This window comes from Berghia stephanieae, chromosome 8 (assembly GCF_034508935.2).
Source record: "Berghia stephanieae isolate SIO BIC M18660-M18661 chromosome 8, UCSD_Bste_1.3, whole genome shotgun sequence".
Taxonomy (NCBI): Eukaryota; Metazoa; Mollusca; class Gastropoda; order Nudibranchia; family Aeolidiidae; genus Berghia; species Berghia stephanieae.
This window is the reverse complement of record NC_088367.1, coordinates 9,089,177-9,109,147: the sequence shown is the minus strand read 5'-3', so window position 1 is coordinate 9,109,147 and position 19,971 is coordinate 9,089,177. Positions and strand designations below refer to the sequence as shown.

General features: G+C 35.4%; 1 protein-coding gene across 1 annotated transcript; it reads left to right on the top strand.

The window, feature by feature from the left end:
* The first annotated feature begins 32 nt into the window (after nucleotides 1-32).
* LOC144978128 (nitric oxide synthase-interacting protein-like) lies at nucleotides 33-18,756 on the top strand. The gene is made up of 9 exons (XM_078923775.1): nucleotides 33-286; nucleotides 1,429-1,481; nucleotides 3,312-3,423; nucleotides 5,270-5,360; nucleotides 11,701-11,837; nucleotides 12,328-12,444; nucleotides 13,071-13,141; nucleotides 14,671-14,779; nucleotides 18,536-18,756. The coding sequence occupies exons 1-9, from the start codon at nucleotides 164-166 to the stop codon at nucleotides 18,605-18,607; spliced, it is 885 nt and encodes a 294-aa protein (XP_078779901.1). The 5' UTR covers nucleotides 33-163; the 3' UTR covers nucleotides 18,608-18,756.
* The last annotated feature ends 1,215 nt before the right edge of the window (nucleotides 18,757-19,971 follow it).

Below are 19,971 nucleotides of genomic sequence, written 5' to 3'. Positions count from 1 at the left end.
ATTTTAATTTTAACTTCCGCTTTGAAGTGAATGCGTTTTAATTTTCAGTCGGAAAAGATAGATAAGTCGAACTGTCCAACCCCCTTGTTTACAAAATAAAAGAACTGAAATTTTGGAGATTTCTTACTAAAGTGTAAAAGTTTTAACGAAAAAAAAAAAAAAAATGACTCGGCATGGTAGAAACTGCACGGCAGGAACTGTTTATACATATCACGAGCGTAAAAGAGACACAAAGGATTCGGGCTTTGGCAGTACATCGATTCGCTTTGGGAAGGATGCTGTCAAGGTACCATATTCCATTTCGGGAGACCTTCCATAAGCTACTACATCCCAAGTAGTCTTGTTCTAGTAGGGGGTTTGGGAGGGGGGAAACTTTTTTAAAATCCATTCTAGATTATTTTGTTATCTCAGTGTCAGGACAAAGTCATATACTTATAACGTTTCTTCAGGCTTTAACTTTAAGTAAGGCCCAAGGCGGGCAGCCCTCCATTGATTTCTAATGATTTTTTGTCTCTTACTGAAGATTCTTTTTAGCAACTGAAAAAAAGAAGAGCAAAACAAACAAAGAATGCTACTTGATTGAGCTACTCAGCCTAACCTTTAAAGTTTTTTTAAACAAATCTTTGACTTATATACACAACAACAGTATGGTTTCTTCTTCGAACAAGGTTTATGCAAACACACAGTTTCTCCGACTCAAACTCATTCAAATGACCCTTATGTTTCCCTTATTATTCTTTGTTATCATTCCTTTCCTTCTTCAAAATAATTTTTAAACCCTGAGCCTTGAACCAATTTCACTTAGTCAATGTAAAAAAAAAAAATAATAATAAAGTAAAGTTAATGAAAGGGTATTTTATTGCACCAGGTGATTTCGACCACTGATGACTTACTGTTACACTGACACTGACAGTTAGTATAATGTGTGTATCTTGTGTATCTGTCTCAATCAATGCAGGTGTGTGAATACAGTATGATACACACGCAGACACACACCATCGCTGACACATTCCATTGCAGTTTTCGGGAGAGATGGCTAGCTGAGGGTCACATAATGTGGTGGTTATTCAAACTCAAACTAGGCATCTTTTGGGTACGAAGCAAAGACTGTACTGGAGAGCCACACTGCCCCCCCCCCCCCCCCCCCCATGAAGTCATTAAGTCGAGGCACTGTTTCCTCGAACTTGGACTTCGGTTTCCTTGCACTTTTTTTTTACATGTCCCGAGGAGTTCTAGGAAACCGTGCTTAAGTGTAAATTAAATCAGATTAAGTTTTTGAAATCTTCTTTCTTCTCATTTGTTGTATTTTATTTAATTGAAAATTGGAAAAATAGAATATTTATATAACGATTTAAAAATTTAGATATATTTATACACCATTCTGCACTTTACAGCTACACAACTTACTCACATTTCATTATATTTCAGGAATTTGATTGTTGCTCTCTCACACTTCAACCTTGCAAAGACCCAGTTGTGACGTAAGTCTTCATAAATAGAGATATACCACAATTTGTGCACGTCCACTTTCACCTTGCCAAACTAACGCTTCCTCCATTCCCCTGGCTGAGCAAATGGAATGAAATTTCCATTTCACACAGACCCAGTGTACTGTCAGGGGCCCTTTTTGTATGTGCAGTCTTCGTAGTATTGTCAGTCTCTGACTTGAGCCACTCCCTTTCTTTCCTCCACTTCTACTCCCTTATCAGAACTTTTTAAAACTTTTGCTTTTACATGCAGCCCTTGAAGTGAAATTCTTTCTGTCCCTATGGATCACACCCAACCACAAAGAGATTAAAAGTGCAGTAATTCACTGGCTCAACAGAGGGCTGCCTGTCACTTGTGAGTCAAGACAAACCAAATATGTGACCCAGTGCATCATTATGGTATTTACAGTGGATACCACATAAAATGAACACTCCAACGTTGCCCATTTTTCATATATTTACAGAATTCAGTATGTTAAGTATATTTTCCTATCACCTGCCAAATGGAAAGAAATAAGCATGTAAATGTCTTTTAACTAGAGTTCAGTGCTCAGATAGGGTCTCTCAATATGTTTGCACAAAAGTTCAGTAGATTTTTGCCTCCTGAATTGTCAATCCTGGCACTCTTAAAGTCAACTCCTGCATTTTATTTTAGGTCCCAATTATTCTGTCCTTTATATCTGGGTGTGTTCCATTGATATTGCAAGATTGCCGATATTCCGTATATTTACGGAATTCACTATGTTATAAACCCGCAGTATATTTTCCAATTACCTGCTAAATGGGGAAAAAAGTAAGTACATCATGTCTTTTTACTTGAGTTCAGCACTCCGAAAGGGATCATTCAATGTGCTTGCATAATATTTTCTGGGTGGGGTTCCTGACCTCCCATAGTGGGCAGGCAGGTACTTGCTGTGTCTTCTATCCCCCTATATCTGCTTTCCAACATGCTTTCTGTCTTTGTCTTGGATTGAGATTACTTCATCTTGTCCTGACCTTGGCTGGGAGGAAACAGTCGAATGTTTATTTATAGTTTTGGGAGATGACATTTTTTTTTCCTTGTAAATCATCTCTGGTATGTACTGTTATTTTTATAAATCTTTAACATATAGTTTGTAAACATTTGAGTTTTTTCTTCTTAGTGGGATCTTGTACTGGTGTCTGGATGAGACTTTTAGGTGATCTCAAACTAATACACTGATAGTATGCTCTTGGAATCTACATCTGTTCCCTATTTGAACCAATTCCCCTTTGTCTTACTTTTTCTTGGGTACTTTAATTGTAATTCTTTTACTTTTTACTATCCCATTGTCTTCCTTTTTACTGGCGCTGATATGACCTCAATGTGTTGCAAGTGCCGTAAAACCCTAAGATCAGAATTAGGGAGGGAATGAGGCATTATAAAGTATTTTGACAATGATGGGAGTCAAGTTCGGCTATGATCTTATGGTATGAAACTCACTCTCGGATTGGCTATATGATCTTATGGTATGAAACTCACTCTCGGATTGGAAGTCTTGGGTTTGATCCCCGCTTAGAGCACTGCATAGTTGAGTCCTTGAAAAAGGCTCTTTACTCACCGTTCTTAGATGTAAAATGAGTACCTGGCAGTTAGCAGCGTTGTCTCTGTCCGAAAAAAAATTTGTAACTTCACCTAACAGACGTCATGTCTCGTCCAACACGTTAAGCATTGCTGTAGGCTAGGAACCCTTTGTGCACTGCTTTGAAAATGTTAAATGGTTATTGCGCTCAAGTTGTTTTGTTATATTTTTGTTCATGAGTTACACTATTTTATTGAATTCATTTTTTTTCATGTCATTTTAGAGAGGATGGTCACCTTTATGACAAAGAAGCAATATTGAAAAATATCTTGCACCAGAAGAAGGAGATTTCACGGAAACTGAAGGAATATGAGAAACAGAAAACACGACTGGATGTAAGTCAGTGAGATTTATCTTACTATTAAACTGTGCTGATGATTTTACTCCGATCTGGCGGGAATTCGCAATTTTGGAGTCAGAGGAGGAACCTCCTCCTTTTTAAAAATTTAATTAAATTTTATAATAATAATAATAATAATAATAATAATAATAATAATAATAATAATAATAATAATAATAATAATAATAATTTTATTATAATAATAATGATAATAATAATAATGATAATAATGATAATAATAATAATAATAATAATAATAATAATAATAATAATAATAATAATAATAATAATAATTATGATAATAATAATAATAATAATAATAATAATAATAATAATAATAATAATAATAATAATAATGATAATATAATAATAATAATGATAATATAATAATAATAATAATAATAATAATAATAATAATAATAATAATAATAATAATAATAATAGAAGAAAAAGAATAATAATATACTTTATTCATTTAAAAAATGGAAATTCGTTAACAGACGTGGCATGCATAAAAATGTATTGCGACAATGTATATATCTGTATATATTTATAATATATATATATATATATATATATATATATATATATATATATATATATATATATATATATATATATATATATATATATATATATATATATATATATATAAATTTTACAAAGTGAAATATGTTGTCCCGATGAATTTATATGTAAATACATAATACATTTGTCTTGCAGGCTTTTTTTTTTTTGCTGGCTCAGTCCTGGAAGGCTTTTCAATTTTTCTAACTTTGACCCATTTAATGCAAAAAGATGTATAAATATAGAATTAAGAATTAATAGCGACACTTTATGTATTAATTTAATAAAATTGAGATAGATTTTTCTAATGGCCTCTAGTCTGAACTTGTGTGTGAATATTTTTGAAAATAGTATTTTCTTTAAATCACAATTGCGCATTCAAAATTCTAACATTATGTGGTAAAAATGAATTAAGGTGGCGTGTTGTCTTTGTTTTTATTGATAAAAGGCGACGGCACCTCGTGGAGAACTTAATATATTTGTGAATGGGGTGATCGCCATCCTTTATAACTTTCTCCAGTTTACTTAAACAAAATCTCTTGAACAGTTCTTCCACATTTGAGTGCATGCTTTTTTACATTTTTATTAGCCCCCCCCCCCCCCCCCCCCCCCAAAAAAAAAATAGAATAAAAATGTTATTGTTATTATCATCATAATCATCATCATTTATTATTATTATTATTATTATTATTATTATTATTATTATTATTATTATTATTATTATTATTATTATTATTACTATTATTATTATTATTATTGTTATAAAATAGTATGTAAGAATATAAATGTTAGTTTTATGTAAGAATGCTGACATTAAAGAAACATTTTGATCTTTTGAACTTTGAAATTGTTTATTCCAAATCATGACAATGTGAATCTAGTCATATTTTGTGCTTCATTGAATTCGTGTTCTTCTCAACACACTGCATTATGAAGTATAAAGAACTTAAAACAAAAAACCCAAATAAATTTGTCCTCCAGAATTTATTCCGGTTTCTATAGCATGAAACGGACAATAGCAATTGCTTGCTACCCTTTGGATAGGAAGCTAGTCTGTTACAAATTACTTTCCTCTAGATCTAACAGACCCAGCTACCCATTCACTGCTGGGTGGAAGACTGCATCTGGAATCGATATCTGTTTGTCTCCGTGTGAGGCAAGTGCTCTACCAACTGAGCTATTGGGACTCCAAAGAACTCAAAACAAAACCAGTAATCATTTGAATATATTCTTCTCACATCTGCCATTAAATATGTTGTTTTATTTCTTTGCAGACAGAGGCTAAAGATTTGGCCAAGTCAGAGCAGGAGGCACTTCAACTCAAATTTGCCCAGCAAGAGTCAAATCCCATTTCTGAAAAATATGGTAAAGGCCCAATTAATTTAGTGGTCACCGCTTTACATTCCTATGGGGTTTTGCAATAATCATTGAAGTGATGGGCTCAGGATCAATTCTTGCACCACGAGGTTTATTCCACTGTTGTGGAAGGCTTGTGTGCAGTTTGGATTTGCAGGTATATCTTGTAATCCAGCTTGCAGCCAATTCTCCAGTGTAAGGATTACTGCAACAACATTACATGGGAACATTCATCAGATATGCTTCAAGTAAAATTTAAAAACAAATGAAAACAACACTTGTTTGTAAAACCTGCTCGGAATGAAAATTATATCACATATTTAGATGATGAATCATATTATTTTTAAAATAGTGTATAGGATGGCTAATCCCCTTTTTAAGTTGAATTAAAAAATATTATGCCAAATCGAGCTAATGGATCACACTTGACAAAAGGTATTCGAGGTAAAATGATGCTAGAAAGTGAATTTAAAGTTAAAATAATCAAAAATATTTAAAATTTAGATAATCACTCTACAATTAATCAATAAACTTACATTCACTTTCCGCAATTAAAAATTAATCTAATCAAAGTCTCATATTTTTTCTTGCGGCTATGCGGTCTTGTGGTATGACACTCGCTTTTGGATTGGAAGGTCCTGGGTTCGAGCCTCACTCAGCGCATAGTTGAGTCCTTGGAAAAGGCTTGTTACTCACATTCTCTCACCGTACTCAGGTGTAAAATGAGTACCTGGTCGTTAACAGGGTTGTCTCTGACCTAAACAAAAACATGTAATATTGCCTAACAGGCGTCATGGCCTGTCCTAAAATGTTAATTGTTGCTGTTGGCCCAGAACCCATTGTAAAATGCTTTGAGCACATTTAGTGGATGTCGCGCTAATAATTTTTAAAAAAAATTTTTTTGTAAATAAATTCAATTTTTTGCATCTACAAACGCACTCCCAACATACCGTTCTCAGGCGGTGAGTAACAAATATTACTATTTTAATTTCCCGCATAGTACAGCTGACTTAGTAATTGATTCCCTTGAAATGGCATAAATAATGATTGATCTCTAACTCTAAAGCATCATATTTTATCTGATGACTCAGTCCACAAATTTTATGTCTGCGTTTTGTAAATATAAATATAATAAAAAGCATGTTTCCTTAGAAGACTTTTTTTTCTCTCAGTTCTTAATCTTATTAAAGTTCTCTGTACCAAATCCCTGAAATGATTAACTCAGAAAGACTGAAATGATATTTATTTAGGGCCAACTGCCTAGAGAAGTAGTTGAAAAATTATAGTGGAAAGAACTTTAGAGAAAACCAAAATTCCTCAACTGGGCATCAAATCATAGTCCAGGGATGCCACTATTCCGGTTTTAGCCGGAAATCCGTTTTTTTTACCACCAGCCGGTTTTAATCCGGAACCTCCGGTTTTTGTCCGTTGTCACTATTCCAAAAAAAAAAAAACAATTTTAAAGAAGAAGAAAAAAATCGCGATCGAGATTTGAGCCGGAACTTTTTCGCCGGGTGAATAATTTGGGCTGTCACCCCGGTCGAATATTTGGGCACCTAAATGGTAGTTTATCTCCGCCCATCCCCAGCACAATTCCTCCTTTAAAATTTTTTTTTTTGGGATAAATAAACAGTGATTTTGAGAATTTCTCAGAAATCTTCCGCTGAATTTGCCGTGTCAAACATTTCCCTCAAAACCACAAAATCACCATTATGTCTTATGTCATATTTTGACACCTGTGCAATAGTCTCGTGAAATTTAGTGACGGTCCCGTTTTTATGACGTCGGGCCAGACTGAATGGCACCAGATGTCACAATTGACACAGACGACTGGTCAAAGTTCTTTGATTAGCAAGTTGATGGTTGAAGGGAAAGGGGAGGGACAAATCTCTCTCTCTCTCTCTCTCTCTCTCTCTCTCTCTCTCTCTCTCTCTCTCTCTCTCTCTCTCTCTCTCTCTCTCTCTCTCTCTCTCTCTCTCTTTTTTTTTTTTTTCTTTTGCAACCATCAGTTAAATCATCTGGTTATACAAATTCATTAGCCTAGAATAAAGCAATGGTGATTGGCTTAGTTTATTCTTCTTTCTTTTTACCTTTTGACTATGGCTTTAAATTTGTGAGATTCTTGGATTGTATTTATAAGCTGAATAACCACTAGGTTTCGGTAAAAAATAAAAGATATTGTAGCCTGGTTTATAAAATAAAAATCAAAACAAAACAACACTTTCTGGCCTTTTATTTGAATAACATTGTAGGCCTTTAACATGTGGAAAGGACAATTCATTAAATGTTTACAAAAAGTAAATTTATGTTTAATGATAAGAATGGATTTATACTAGTAATAGTAATATATTACATAATACCAATACAAAACTATGTTCCTGTTATTTTTACACTTTCCTTGCGTTTGACAGATGGGCGGAGACATTTTCCTCCTTTTTGACAAATTGCTATTATTATCACTGAATAAAAAACACTCACCAAAACCACTACATCATCTCTACCACCACTACTATTACAACCACCACCACATCATCATCCCTACCAACACTACTACTACAAATAACACCACATCATCCCTACCACCAGTACTACTACAACTACCACCACATCATCATTCCTACCACAACTATTACAACCACCACCACACAATTATTTCTAAAAGACCACCACTACTACAACCACTACCATATCATCATCCCGACCACCACTACTACTACAACCACCATCACATCATCATCTCTAAGACCACTACTACTACTACTACTACTACAATCACCACCACATCATCATCCCTACCACCACTACCACATCATCCCTACCACCACTCCTACTACAACCACCACCACACCATCATCCCTAGCACCACTACTACAAATAACACCACATCATCCCGACCACCACCACCACTACTACTACAACTACCACTACATCATCATTCCTACCACAGTTACTACAACCACCACCACACAATCATCCGTTTGACCAGTACTACTATAATCACTACCACATCATCCCTACCACCACTACTACTACAACCACCACCACATCATCATCCCTACTACAACCACCAAATGTAATTACACTTTCAACTTTTGAAATTCTCCGAGTTGTGTCAGAAATTGCTGCGAGACAAATTTTGGATCTCATCTCAGTGAATTTGAGTGACCCAGTCATTCTCACCCCTGATAGCTATTGATATTAATTTGTCTATATTTTGTTTTCAGCACCTTATTTTAACAATTTGAAAACTGTCAACTCTCCTTTCTTTTGTGTGTTATTTGCTCTCAATTGCAATAATAATTACTGAAACAATATTCCAAATTTGATATTTTTCAAATCCCTACAAAGCCCTTGACGTTGATTTGTATCTCTTTCGCGCAAGTTTTCAGGCTTTTTAAAATTTGCCTGGTGGCATCCCTGATAGTCATTGATACACTAAAGATGCTAATAAAAATAATAATAATAATAATGATAATGATATGATCATAATAAGAATGATAACAATAGTAATAGATATTTGTGAAACTAAATAATGCAAGAAATTATGGAATCGATGTAAAAATGAAATGCTTTTCCATCATTTTGGCAGCCATAGACTGAGAGAGGCAACTTAATGTGATGAAAATTAAAATTATTTTAAATTTATAAAAATAGACTTAGTCATCATTGTCATCATGAACTTAGTACTAGTAATTCTGATAATCTTGTAATGGTGATTAAAAAAAAATTAATTAATAAGGGCCCTTAAGTTTGTTTATTTCTATCAATAAAACAAGATATATATATATATATATATTATATATATATATATATATATATATATATATAATATATATATATATATATATATATATATATATATATATATATATATATTTAAATAATCAGATTGAGCCAATGCAAACAACAGGGGGCACACATGGAAAACACAACTCCAACTCGCCTACACATGACAGTACAACTCTTTTGTTCTCCCTTTACTTACGTTTGCTTAACTCCCACCCCCACCCCCTTTTTTATGTCGTAACGCTTTCTACAAAACTGAATTCATGAAGACGAAGATGAAAAAGACATAAACGTCACCTAACGTTAACATTTCATTGAAATTAATCTTGTTTCCCAACCCACATGACTGACTGACCGATGAGATGACTTTTCTAGCGTCGTGATAATTTACACAGTGCAGAAGAGGACGATGCATAGAAAAATGGAAATCGATTGTAACTTTAAACAGTAGTTTTAAAAATGAAATCAGCTAAAATTGGACACTTACCGACTTACCCTGCTTTGCATGAGCAGTAGGCATCCACTGCCTTCTTTTCCTTAATTTAAAAACTCATGTCGTGGGGCTTCTCGCTCTTCTGTTGGCTTCAATAAACAGAAGCAAAAACATCAAAAATTTCGTTCTCCTTTTTTAATATTTTAACATTATTGACATACTTTTATAGGCAAAAAGCTTCCGCTCGTGTTTTTTGCCAGGATGTCAGTTGATATGGTAAATAATTTTGAGAAATATCCTCAGGGAGCTCGCTGACTGCCATCGTGATAGTGTAAGATAAAGAAAGAAACCCACATGAATGTTCGAATCCGTGTCATGACAGGGGTCAAAGGGGGGTCAAGGTCAAGAGGCGTGGTTAATTCCCCCTGCACTACCAGTTTATTTTTCGTATTACTAGACGGGTCCATGTTTATTTCTTGGTTCATTTTTTTTTTTTTTTTGTGTTCACACTTCAGAGTTCATCCAAATCCAGATCATCAGACATGGGTTATCTGGCTTGAGTTTCTGGACTGTCTAGCTGGTGTTTGATTTTGTATGAAGTAAATGTGTGTATGTCCTAAAATGTGTGTATGTCCTAAAATGTGTGTATGTCCTAAAATGTGTGTATGTCCTAAAATGTGTGTATGTCCTAAAATGTGTGTATGTCCTAAAATGTGTGTATGTCCTAAAACGTGTGTATGTCCTAAAACGTGTGTATGTCCTAAAATGTGTGTATGTCCTAAAATGTGTGTATGTCCTAAAATGTGTGTATGTCCTAAAATGTGTGTGTGTCCTAAAATGTGTGTATGTCCTAAAATGTGTGTATGTCCTAAAATGTGTGTATGTCCTAAAATGTGTGTATGTCCTAAAATGTGTGTATGTCCTAAAATGTGTGTATGTCCTAAAATGTGTGTGTGTCCTAAAATGTGTGTATGTCCTAAAATGTGTGTATGTCCTAAAATGTGTGTGTGTCCTAAAATGTGTGTATGTCCTAAAATGTGTGTGTGTCCTAAAATGTGTGTATGTCCTAAAATGTGTGTATGTCCTAAAATGTGTGTATGTCCTAAAATGTGTGTGTGTCCTAAAATGTGTGTATGTCCTAAAATGTGTGTATGTCCTAAAATGTGTGTATGTCCTAAAATGTGTGTATGTCCTAAAATGTGTGTATGTCCTAAAATGTGTGTATGTCCTAAAATGTGTGTATGTCCTAAAATGTGTGTATGTCCTAAAATGTGTGTATGTCCTAAAATGTGTGTATGTCCTAAAATGTGTGTATGTCCTAAAATGTGTGTATGTCCTAAAATGTGTGTATGTCCTACACTACACCAGTTATTAAAGTTGTTCTAAGCTGCTAGAAGCTGTGGACTGTACAAAGTAATCAACAAAAATGAATAGAACAGCTTAAAGAAAAGAAGATAAAATACCAAACACGGAACTTTTCGGGCTCAAAACCCTTCTTCAGTGTGTTTTGTTCTTTTTTGAAGTTGTTCTATTAATTTTTGTTGATTACTTTTTATACCTTATACATTAGCTCTGGAGTGTAGATGAGAATCGATAAGTGAATGATGATGATTCTAATGAGGTGGAGGAGGAGGCTTACCACTTTTGTATAGATTGTCAGGATATACAGACTTTTAAGGCTGATCAATTTCAGATTTTTTTCTTTTAGGTTCTGATTTCTTAACCAAAATTTTTAAGAAAAAGTTATTGAATATATATTAGTTTTTATTCAGAAATGAGTGTACACAAATTAAAATGCCTTGTATAAAATAATATAGTATTTAAACGTGGTAATGTATAGGAATAAGTAAAAATCTTGCATTTTGGTTTGATACAGATTTAGGGGGTGGGAAGGGCGGGCGGTCACATTCGGATTAAAGAAAGTAAAAACAGATTTCTCTTTGTCAGAGCTGTATCTTTAAACTTTCTCTTATAATCTGAATGCACATTAAATAATCTTTTTCTCTAAAGATAAGAAATAATTATTTTATGACATCAAATTTTTATCATTGGATTTCTGTTGACAGTGGATGGCGGTTAAAATAAACTGTTACCTTTTATCTTTATCTTTTTTATTTTGTCGATTCACAGCTGCAAATAAAAAGGCTGAAGAAAATAAAAAGAGCAAAAGTATCTCAAATGTCAACAATGGAAAAGACAAAGAGTTGCCGAGTTTTTGGATCCCATCCCTCACACCTCAGGCTGAGGCAACCCAAGTGAAAAAGCCAGTAAGACCGTAGAATAAATAATAACAATAATAATAATAATGTGATATATTTATATAGCACCTGTCCCATACAATATAGCTCTAGGTGCACAATTTTCCTGGCATTCATGTAATATATATCATCGAAATAAATGAATAGAACAGCTTCAAAACAGAGCAAAATACAAATACAAAACATGGAACGTTTCGGGCTCAAAACCCTTGTTCAGCCAACAATAAAGACATAAATGCATTACTAAATACCAGATCGATGACAGGGATTTCTCTGTCGTCAATTTGGAATTTAGTAATGTATTTGACTTTATTATTTTTTTTTTGTTGGCTGAAGAAGGGTTTTGATCCTGAATAATGGATATTGTGCAATATATAAGTTCAAGTTATAAATTATTTTTGTATATCTTTTTAAATAGGGATATTCCCGCATACTTCTGCTCTCAGTCACCAAAAAAGCACCACTGTTATTCCTATTTTTATGCTTCTCTTTTGTGTAGGATGAAAAAGTACGCTGCCCAATCAGCGGGAAACCGTTGAAGTTTAAAGACCTGATTGAAGTCAAATTCACACCCATCAACGACAGAGATAACAAGACTTCTGTCATATCCAAAACGGTAATTGTTTTTCCAAATTTGTTTCATAGTATTGTTGGTTTTTTATAATTCTAACTCAAACTTGACTGGACTAATCCTCAAATTCCAAATTTCCAACTCAGCCCCCTTTGTTGGAACATATTTCTTCTCAAATCAGATTTTGAAGTTTTGTTATTTTTAATTTTTAGGAGATCTCAGACCGTGACTATTTCAACTGGCCCATCATTAAATGAAAACCATCCTTGCTTTATCTTCTTCATGCATTATCTGAACAGCACCTTAAAAACTGCCTTGTGGATCAAGTCCACTTTACACAGAACTAACTATGGTTTATTAAAATTCTATAATATTAAGTTCTTGCCAATCCAACAGAAACAAACAATATTAGTAATAGTGTTAATAATAATGTTGTCTTTGATTTCAGTCTCGATATGTGTGTGCTGTAACCAATGATGTGTTAATAATGTTGTCTTTGATTTCAGTCTCGATATGTGTGTGCTGTAACCAATGATGTGTTGTCTTTGATTTCAGTCTCAATATGTGTGTGCTGTAACCAATGATGTGTTAATAATGTTGTCTTTGATTTCAGTCTCGATATGTGTGTGCTGTAACCAATGATGTGTTAATAATGTTGTCTATGATTTCAGTCTCGATATGTGTGTGCTGTAACCAATGATGTGTTGGGTAACTCTGTACCGTGTGCTGTGCTTAGACCCTCGTGAGTATTGACATATCTTGACATTATTATTATTATTATTATTATTATTATTATTATTATTATTATTATTATTATTATTATTATTATTATTATTATTATTAAAATAGCAACATACATTTTAGTAAAACCCCTGTTAGCAAAATCAATATAGCAATAGTCGGCAGTTGATACAAAAAAATCTACCCTAATAGGTCAACATCATCTTGTCTTCCGAGCCAATAAAAACTCTGAGATGTCCTACTGATGAAAACAAGTTTTGTCATTAGTTTTTCAGTATGACTTAGTGTTGAAGTATTTTTTGTAGCGCTTGTTACAAAATCAATTTTTTGGCACTCACATCTGGCCCCTTCAACTGCGGGCAGGCAAAAATTATTTCGGACAAACTTGGAGTGGCGGATTTTCAAGTGAGTAACGGTTGGCTCAATAGATTTAAACAGCGACGCGACATTGTCTTTAAAATAAAAAATCTGAAATAAATTTTTATGAAACAGTGCCCGACACATTTGTTAGATCTTTACTTTCTATGTATTTGATGACACATTTGTCAGATCTTTACTTTCTATCTGATGACACATTTGTCAGATCTTTACTTTCTATCTGATGACACATTTGTCAGATCTTTACTTTCTATCTATTTGATGACACATTTGTCAGATCTTTACTTTCTATCTATTTGATGACACATTTGTCAGATCTTTACTTTCTATCTATTTGATGACACATTTGTCAGATCTTTACTTTCTATCTATTTGATGACACATTTGTCAGATCTTTACTTTCTATCTATTTGATGACACATTTGTCAGATCTTTACTTTCTATTTGATGACACATTTGTCAGATCTTTACTTTCTATTTGATGACACATTTGTCAGATCTTTACTTTCTATCTATTTGATGACACATTTGTCAGATCTTTACTTTCTATTTGATGACACATTTGTCAGATCTTTACTTTCTATCTATTTGATGACACATTTGTCAGATCTTTACTTTCTATCTATTTGATGACACATTTGTCAGATCTTTACTTTCTATTTGATGACACATGTGTCAGATCTTTACTTTCTATCTATTTGATGACACATTTGTCAGATCTTTACTTTCTATCTATTTGATGACACATTTGTCAGATCTTTACTTTCTATCTATTTGATGACACTTTTGTCAGATCTTTACTTTCTATCTATTTGATGACACATTTGTCAGATCTTTACTTTCTATTTGATGACACATTTGTCAGATCTTTACTTTCTATCTATTTGATGACACATGTGTCAGATCTTTACTTTCTATCTATTTGATGACACATTTGTCAGATCTTTACTTTCTATTTGATGACACATTTGTCAGATCTTTACTTTCTATTTGATGACACATTTATCAGATCTTTACTTTCTATCTATTTGATGACACATATATTTGTCAGATCTTTACTTTCTGTCTATTTGATGACACATTTGTCAGATCTTTTCTTTCTATCTATTGGATGACACATTTGTCAGATCTTTACTTTCTATTTGATGACAGTGGTGCCGTGGTGACTGCAGAATGTGTGGAAAAAATCATCAAGAAGGACATGATGGATCCGATCAGTGGACAAAAATTGCGAGAAAAAGACATAATCTACTTGGAAAGGGTAAGTCTTTTACATTTACATTTCCCTTAGCAATTTCCATTTGCTTTTGTTTCTGCAAGAAATGACAGATTTGGAATTCTTCTATTAAATGGGGCAACGTGGTTTTGCATTGCCATTTTATCAATTTTTAACTGCATTTGTTTTTGCAAGAAATGAAAGATTTAGAATTCTTATTGATTAAATGGGCCTGGAAGAAGATGATGCGTTGAACCGAGATGCATGGAGATGTGGCATTCATTATGGCAACCCTACAAAATGCGGGATAAGCTGAAAGACGAAGATTGATTAAATGGACAGTGTGGCTTTCAGATGAGAAGTTTCTGGGTTTGAGCCTTGTTCAGTGCTTATTTGAATCCTTGGAAAAGGCTCTTTACTCACATTCTCTCACCGTACTCAGGTGTAAAAGGGGTACGATTGTTCCTGTCTTCCCTTGGAATAAACTCTAAAAGGCACTGCCCTTGACCCCTCAATTGTTCCTGTCTTCCCTTGGAAGAAAACCCTAAAAGGCAATGCCCTTGACCCCTCGATTGTTCTTGTCTTCCCTTGAAATAAACCCTAAAAGGCAATCCCTCGACCCCTTGATTGTTCCTGTCTTCCCTTGAAATAAACCCTAAAAGACATTGCCCTTGACCCCTCAATTGTTCCTGTCTTCCCTTGGAAAAAAACCCTAAAAGGCAATCCCTCGACCCCTTGATTGTTCCTGTCTTCCCTTGAAATAAACCCTAAAAGGCACTGCCCTTGACCCCTCGATTGTTCCTGTCTTCCCTTGGAAAAAGACCCTAAAAGGCAATGTCCTTGACCCCTCGATTGTTCCTGTCTTCCCTTGGCATAAACACTAAAAGGCAATGCCCTTGACCCCTCGATTGTTCCTGTCTTCCCTTGGAATAAACCCTAAAAGACAATGCCCTTGACCCCTTGATTGTTCCTGTCTTCCCTTGGAATAAACTCTAAAAGGCAATGCCCTTGACCCCTCGATTGTTCCTGTCTTCCCTTGGAATAAACTCTAAAAAGACAATGCCCTTGACCCCTCGATTGTTCCTGTCTTCCCTTGGAATAAACCCTTAAGACATTTATCCTCTATGGAAGGAATGAATAAAGGGAATTTAAAAAAAACAAAACTTTATAATATTTTAAGGCTGTGTTCAATTTGACATAAGATATAGAAGTAAATTAAAAAATAATGATAAAAGTTATTATTGATGTTAGTAAAGATAATGAGAAGAGAATTGTCCCAAACAGAAACAAACTTGACCACATCATTATTTAGAAGTTACACATTACATATCCTTTTCGTGCAAGGTGGTAGGCTATAGTAGTAGTAGTGCTGTTATCTCTAAATTGAACAAAAGAATGTTTTTTATTGGGAAACTTTCAGAATTTGACATAAACGTTATGCACCCTTTTTGTTTTACAGCATGGTGTGGAAATGCTAGTATTTGCGACATTAAGAAAATTGATTGGATAATTGATAAAGCCAGGAGTTATACTCACCTAATTTCCAATGTGGAAGAGATTTTGTCTTAAGTAAAATGGAGAAAGTTATGAAGGATGGCGATCACCCCCTTCACAAATATATTAAGTTCTCTATGAGGAGCTGTTGCCTTATATCTATAAAAACAAAGACAACACGTCACTTTAATTCATTTTGCCACATGGTGTTCGAATTTTTAACGCGCAACTGTGATTTAAATTAAATACTATCTTTTAAATATACACACACAAGTTCGGACTAAAGGCCAGAGGTATGGCCTATCTCAGTTTATCAAATTAATATATAAAGTGTTGCTATTGGTTCTTGGTTGTATATTTTTACATTTTTGTGCATTTACATATATATTATATATCAAGATATGAAGTGAGTAGAAAAGTGCCAGAAGACAATAGAGAATAAAAAAAATTTTTCGCGGCGGTGGTGGGGTTTGAACCTGCGACCTTATTGGTACGACAACTCCGCCTGGCAGGTGAGAGCGTGGCTCTACCGTGTGAGCTATCCACGAACACAAAAATATTCGTTTCAAACCCAAAGTCATTTCTAGATCCCTCTCTCACCCACTTCTTGAGATCGCCGATTCGTTCACCACCATCGCGAAGTAATTTTGACCAGCAGTTAAGCTTAATAGCCAATATTCTCATCACAAACATATAACATAGAAACGATTGAGACATTGAGTATGCTCCGGTGTATGGGGTGAATTTTTAATTCAGAAAAGTGAGTGGAGCAGGCACTTATGTTGGTAACAACAAGATATGAAGTGAGTAGAAAAGTGCCAGAAGACAATAGAGAATAAAAAATTTTTTTCGCGGCGGTGGTGGGGTTTGAACCTGCGACCTTATTGGTACGACAACTCCGCCTGGCAGGTGAGAGCGTGGCTCTACCGTGTGAGCTATCCACAAACACAAAAATATTCGTTTCAAACCCAAAGTCATTTCTAGATCCCTCTCTCACCCACTTCTTGAGATCGCCGATTCGTTCACCACCATCGCGAAGTAATTTTGACTTTTGACCAGCAGTTAAGCTTAATAGCCAATATTCTCATCACAAACATATAACATAGAAACGATTGAGACATTGAGTATGCTCCGGTGTATGGGGTGAATTTTTAATTCAGAAAAGTGAGTGGAGCAGGCACTTATGTTGGTAACAACAAGATATGAAGTGAGTAGAAAAGTGCCAGAAGACAATAGAGAATAAAAAAATTTTTTCGCGGCGGTGGTGGGGTTTGAACCTGCGACCTTATTGGTACGACAACTCCGCCTGGCAGGTGAGAGCGTGGCTCTACCGTGTGAGCTATCCACGAACACAAAAATATTCGTTTCAAACCCAAAGTCATTTCTAGATCCCTCTCTCACCCACTTCTTGAGATCGCCGATTCGTTCACCACCATCGCGAAGTAATTTTGACCAGCAGTTAAGCTTAATAGCCAATATTCTCATCACAAACATATAACATAGAAACGATTGAGACATTGAGTATGCTCCGGTGTATGGGGTGAATTTTTAATTCAGAAAAGTGAGTGGAGCAGGCACTTATGTTGGTAACAACAAGATATGAATATATCTATATATATATATATGAATATGTTATATGTTTGTGATGAGAATATTGGCTATTTTCCGTTTATCAGGTGATTGAAAAATATACTGAGGGTTTCTAACATACTCAATTCCGTAAATATACAGAAAACTGGCAATCTTGTTTCACTTCTTTGCTCATTGTACTTTTGTTAGCTTTTTCTACATTTTCATTGCTGATGTGGTTTTGCCATTTTATATTTAAAAAATGCTTCAGGCATCAGATTAACCAAAGAATTATCTGTCCAGTCGTGATTTAAATTAAACAGCAGCGAAAATAACGAGAGCTTGGTCATGTCAAGACCTTTTCAAACTTTTTTTTTTTTCCCCCCTTTTGTCCTTCTACGATCCAGAGACCGAGAATAAAGAGACCTCAATCAGAATTAAGGAGTTATAATTTGAAGAAAAAAGCATGCTCATTCGTCTTCAAAACCACAACACTCACCCCCCCCCCCCCCCCCCCCCCACACACACACACACACAACGTTTACAATCCCAAGAGTAGTGAGGAGAGACTCGTCTTGCAGAAATTTTCAACTTAAATTCCGAAATTTGCAACAACAAAAAAACTGTTAAATTTACTCCAATCCCATTTTTAATTTTGGTAGTCCTACTTTTTATCATTTTGGTTTTATTACTTTACTGAACTAATTGGTTTCATTCACATGTCATGTTTTATTCCAGGGTGCGTCTGGATACACAGGAGCTGGCATCACTCTGAAAGCCACCAAGGCAGGTCCTTCTATCATGGCGTGATAAGGTGACCACCTTTCACCCTTGCCATTTGACATTGTGATTGGTTGATAACGAAATGCAATTGTCGCATGTCACTCTCCCTATTTTCTTTGTAAATAACATTTATTGATGTCATGAATAACATAAATGAATAAAACAACTATTTTAAATTAAGACTTTTTGTTGTTATTTTTACGGATTACATCAGTGAGTAAAATGGGATCATCATCATCCATTGTGGCTTGTACTCTTGATCACGTTGCCAGTCAGCTGTCTCCACGAATCACGATGTTGCCGGTCAGCTGTCTCCACGAATCACGATGTTGCCGGTCAGCAATCTCCACGTATCACGATGTTGCCGGTCAGCTGTCTCCACGAATCACGATGTTGCCGGTCAGCTGTCTCCACGAATCACGATGTTGCCAGTCAGCTGTCTCCACGAATCACGATGTTGCCGGTCAGCTGTCTCCACGAATCACGATGTTGCCAGTCAGCTGTCTCCACGAATCACGATGTTGCCAGTCAGCTGTCTCCACGAATCACGATGTTGCCAGTCAGCTGTCTCCACGAATCACGATGTTGCCAGTCAGCTGTCTCCACGAATCACGATGTTGCCGGTCAGCTGTCTCCACGAATCACGATGTTGCCAGTCAGCTGTCTCCACGAATCACGATGTTGCCAGTCAGCTGTCTCCACGAATCACGATGTTGCCAGTCAGCTGTCTCCACGAATCACGATGTTGCCAGTCAGCTGTCTCCACGTATCACGATGTTGCCGGTCAGCTGTCTCCACGTATCACGATGTTGCCAGTCAGCTGTCTCCACGAATCACGATGTTGCCGGTCAGCTGTCTCCACGTATATCACGATGTTGCCAGTCAGCTGTCTCCACGTATATCACGATGTTGCCAGTCAGCTGTCTCCACGTATATCACGATGTTGCCAGTCAGCTGTCTCCACGTATCACGATGTTGCCAGTCAGCTGTCTCCACGTATCACGATGTTGCCAGTCAGCTGTCTCCACGTATATCACGATGTTGCCAGTCAGCTGTCTCCACGTATATCACTGATGTTGCCAGTCAGCTGTCTCCACGTATCACGATGTTGCCAGTCAGCTGTCTCCACGTATCACGATGTTGCCAGTCAGCTGTCTCCACGAATCACGATGTTGCCAGTCAGCTGTCTCCATGTATCACGATCTTCTGCGGCGTGCATGAAGTCTGCATTCAATTATGTCATTCTCTGTCTTCCTGTAGCTCCTAAAATGGGATGACCTTGACCTTAATGAATGGGATATCAGACCCAATGAATGGGATATCATACCCGCCACAAGCAAATGAAAAAAAATCGAAATTCAATAAAAAAAAGATCAGTTAACTAAGGCAGC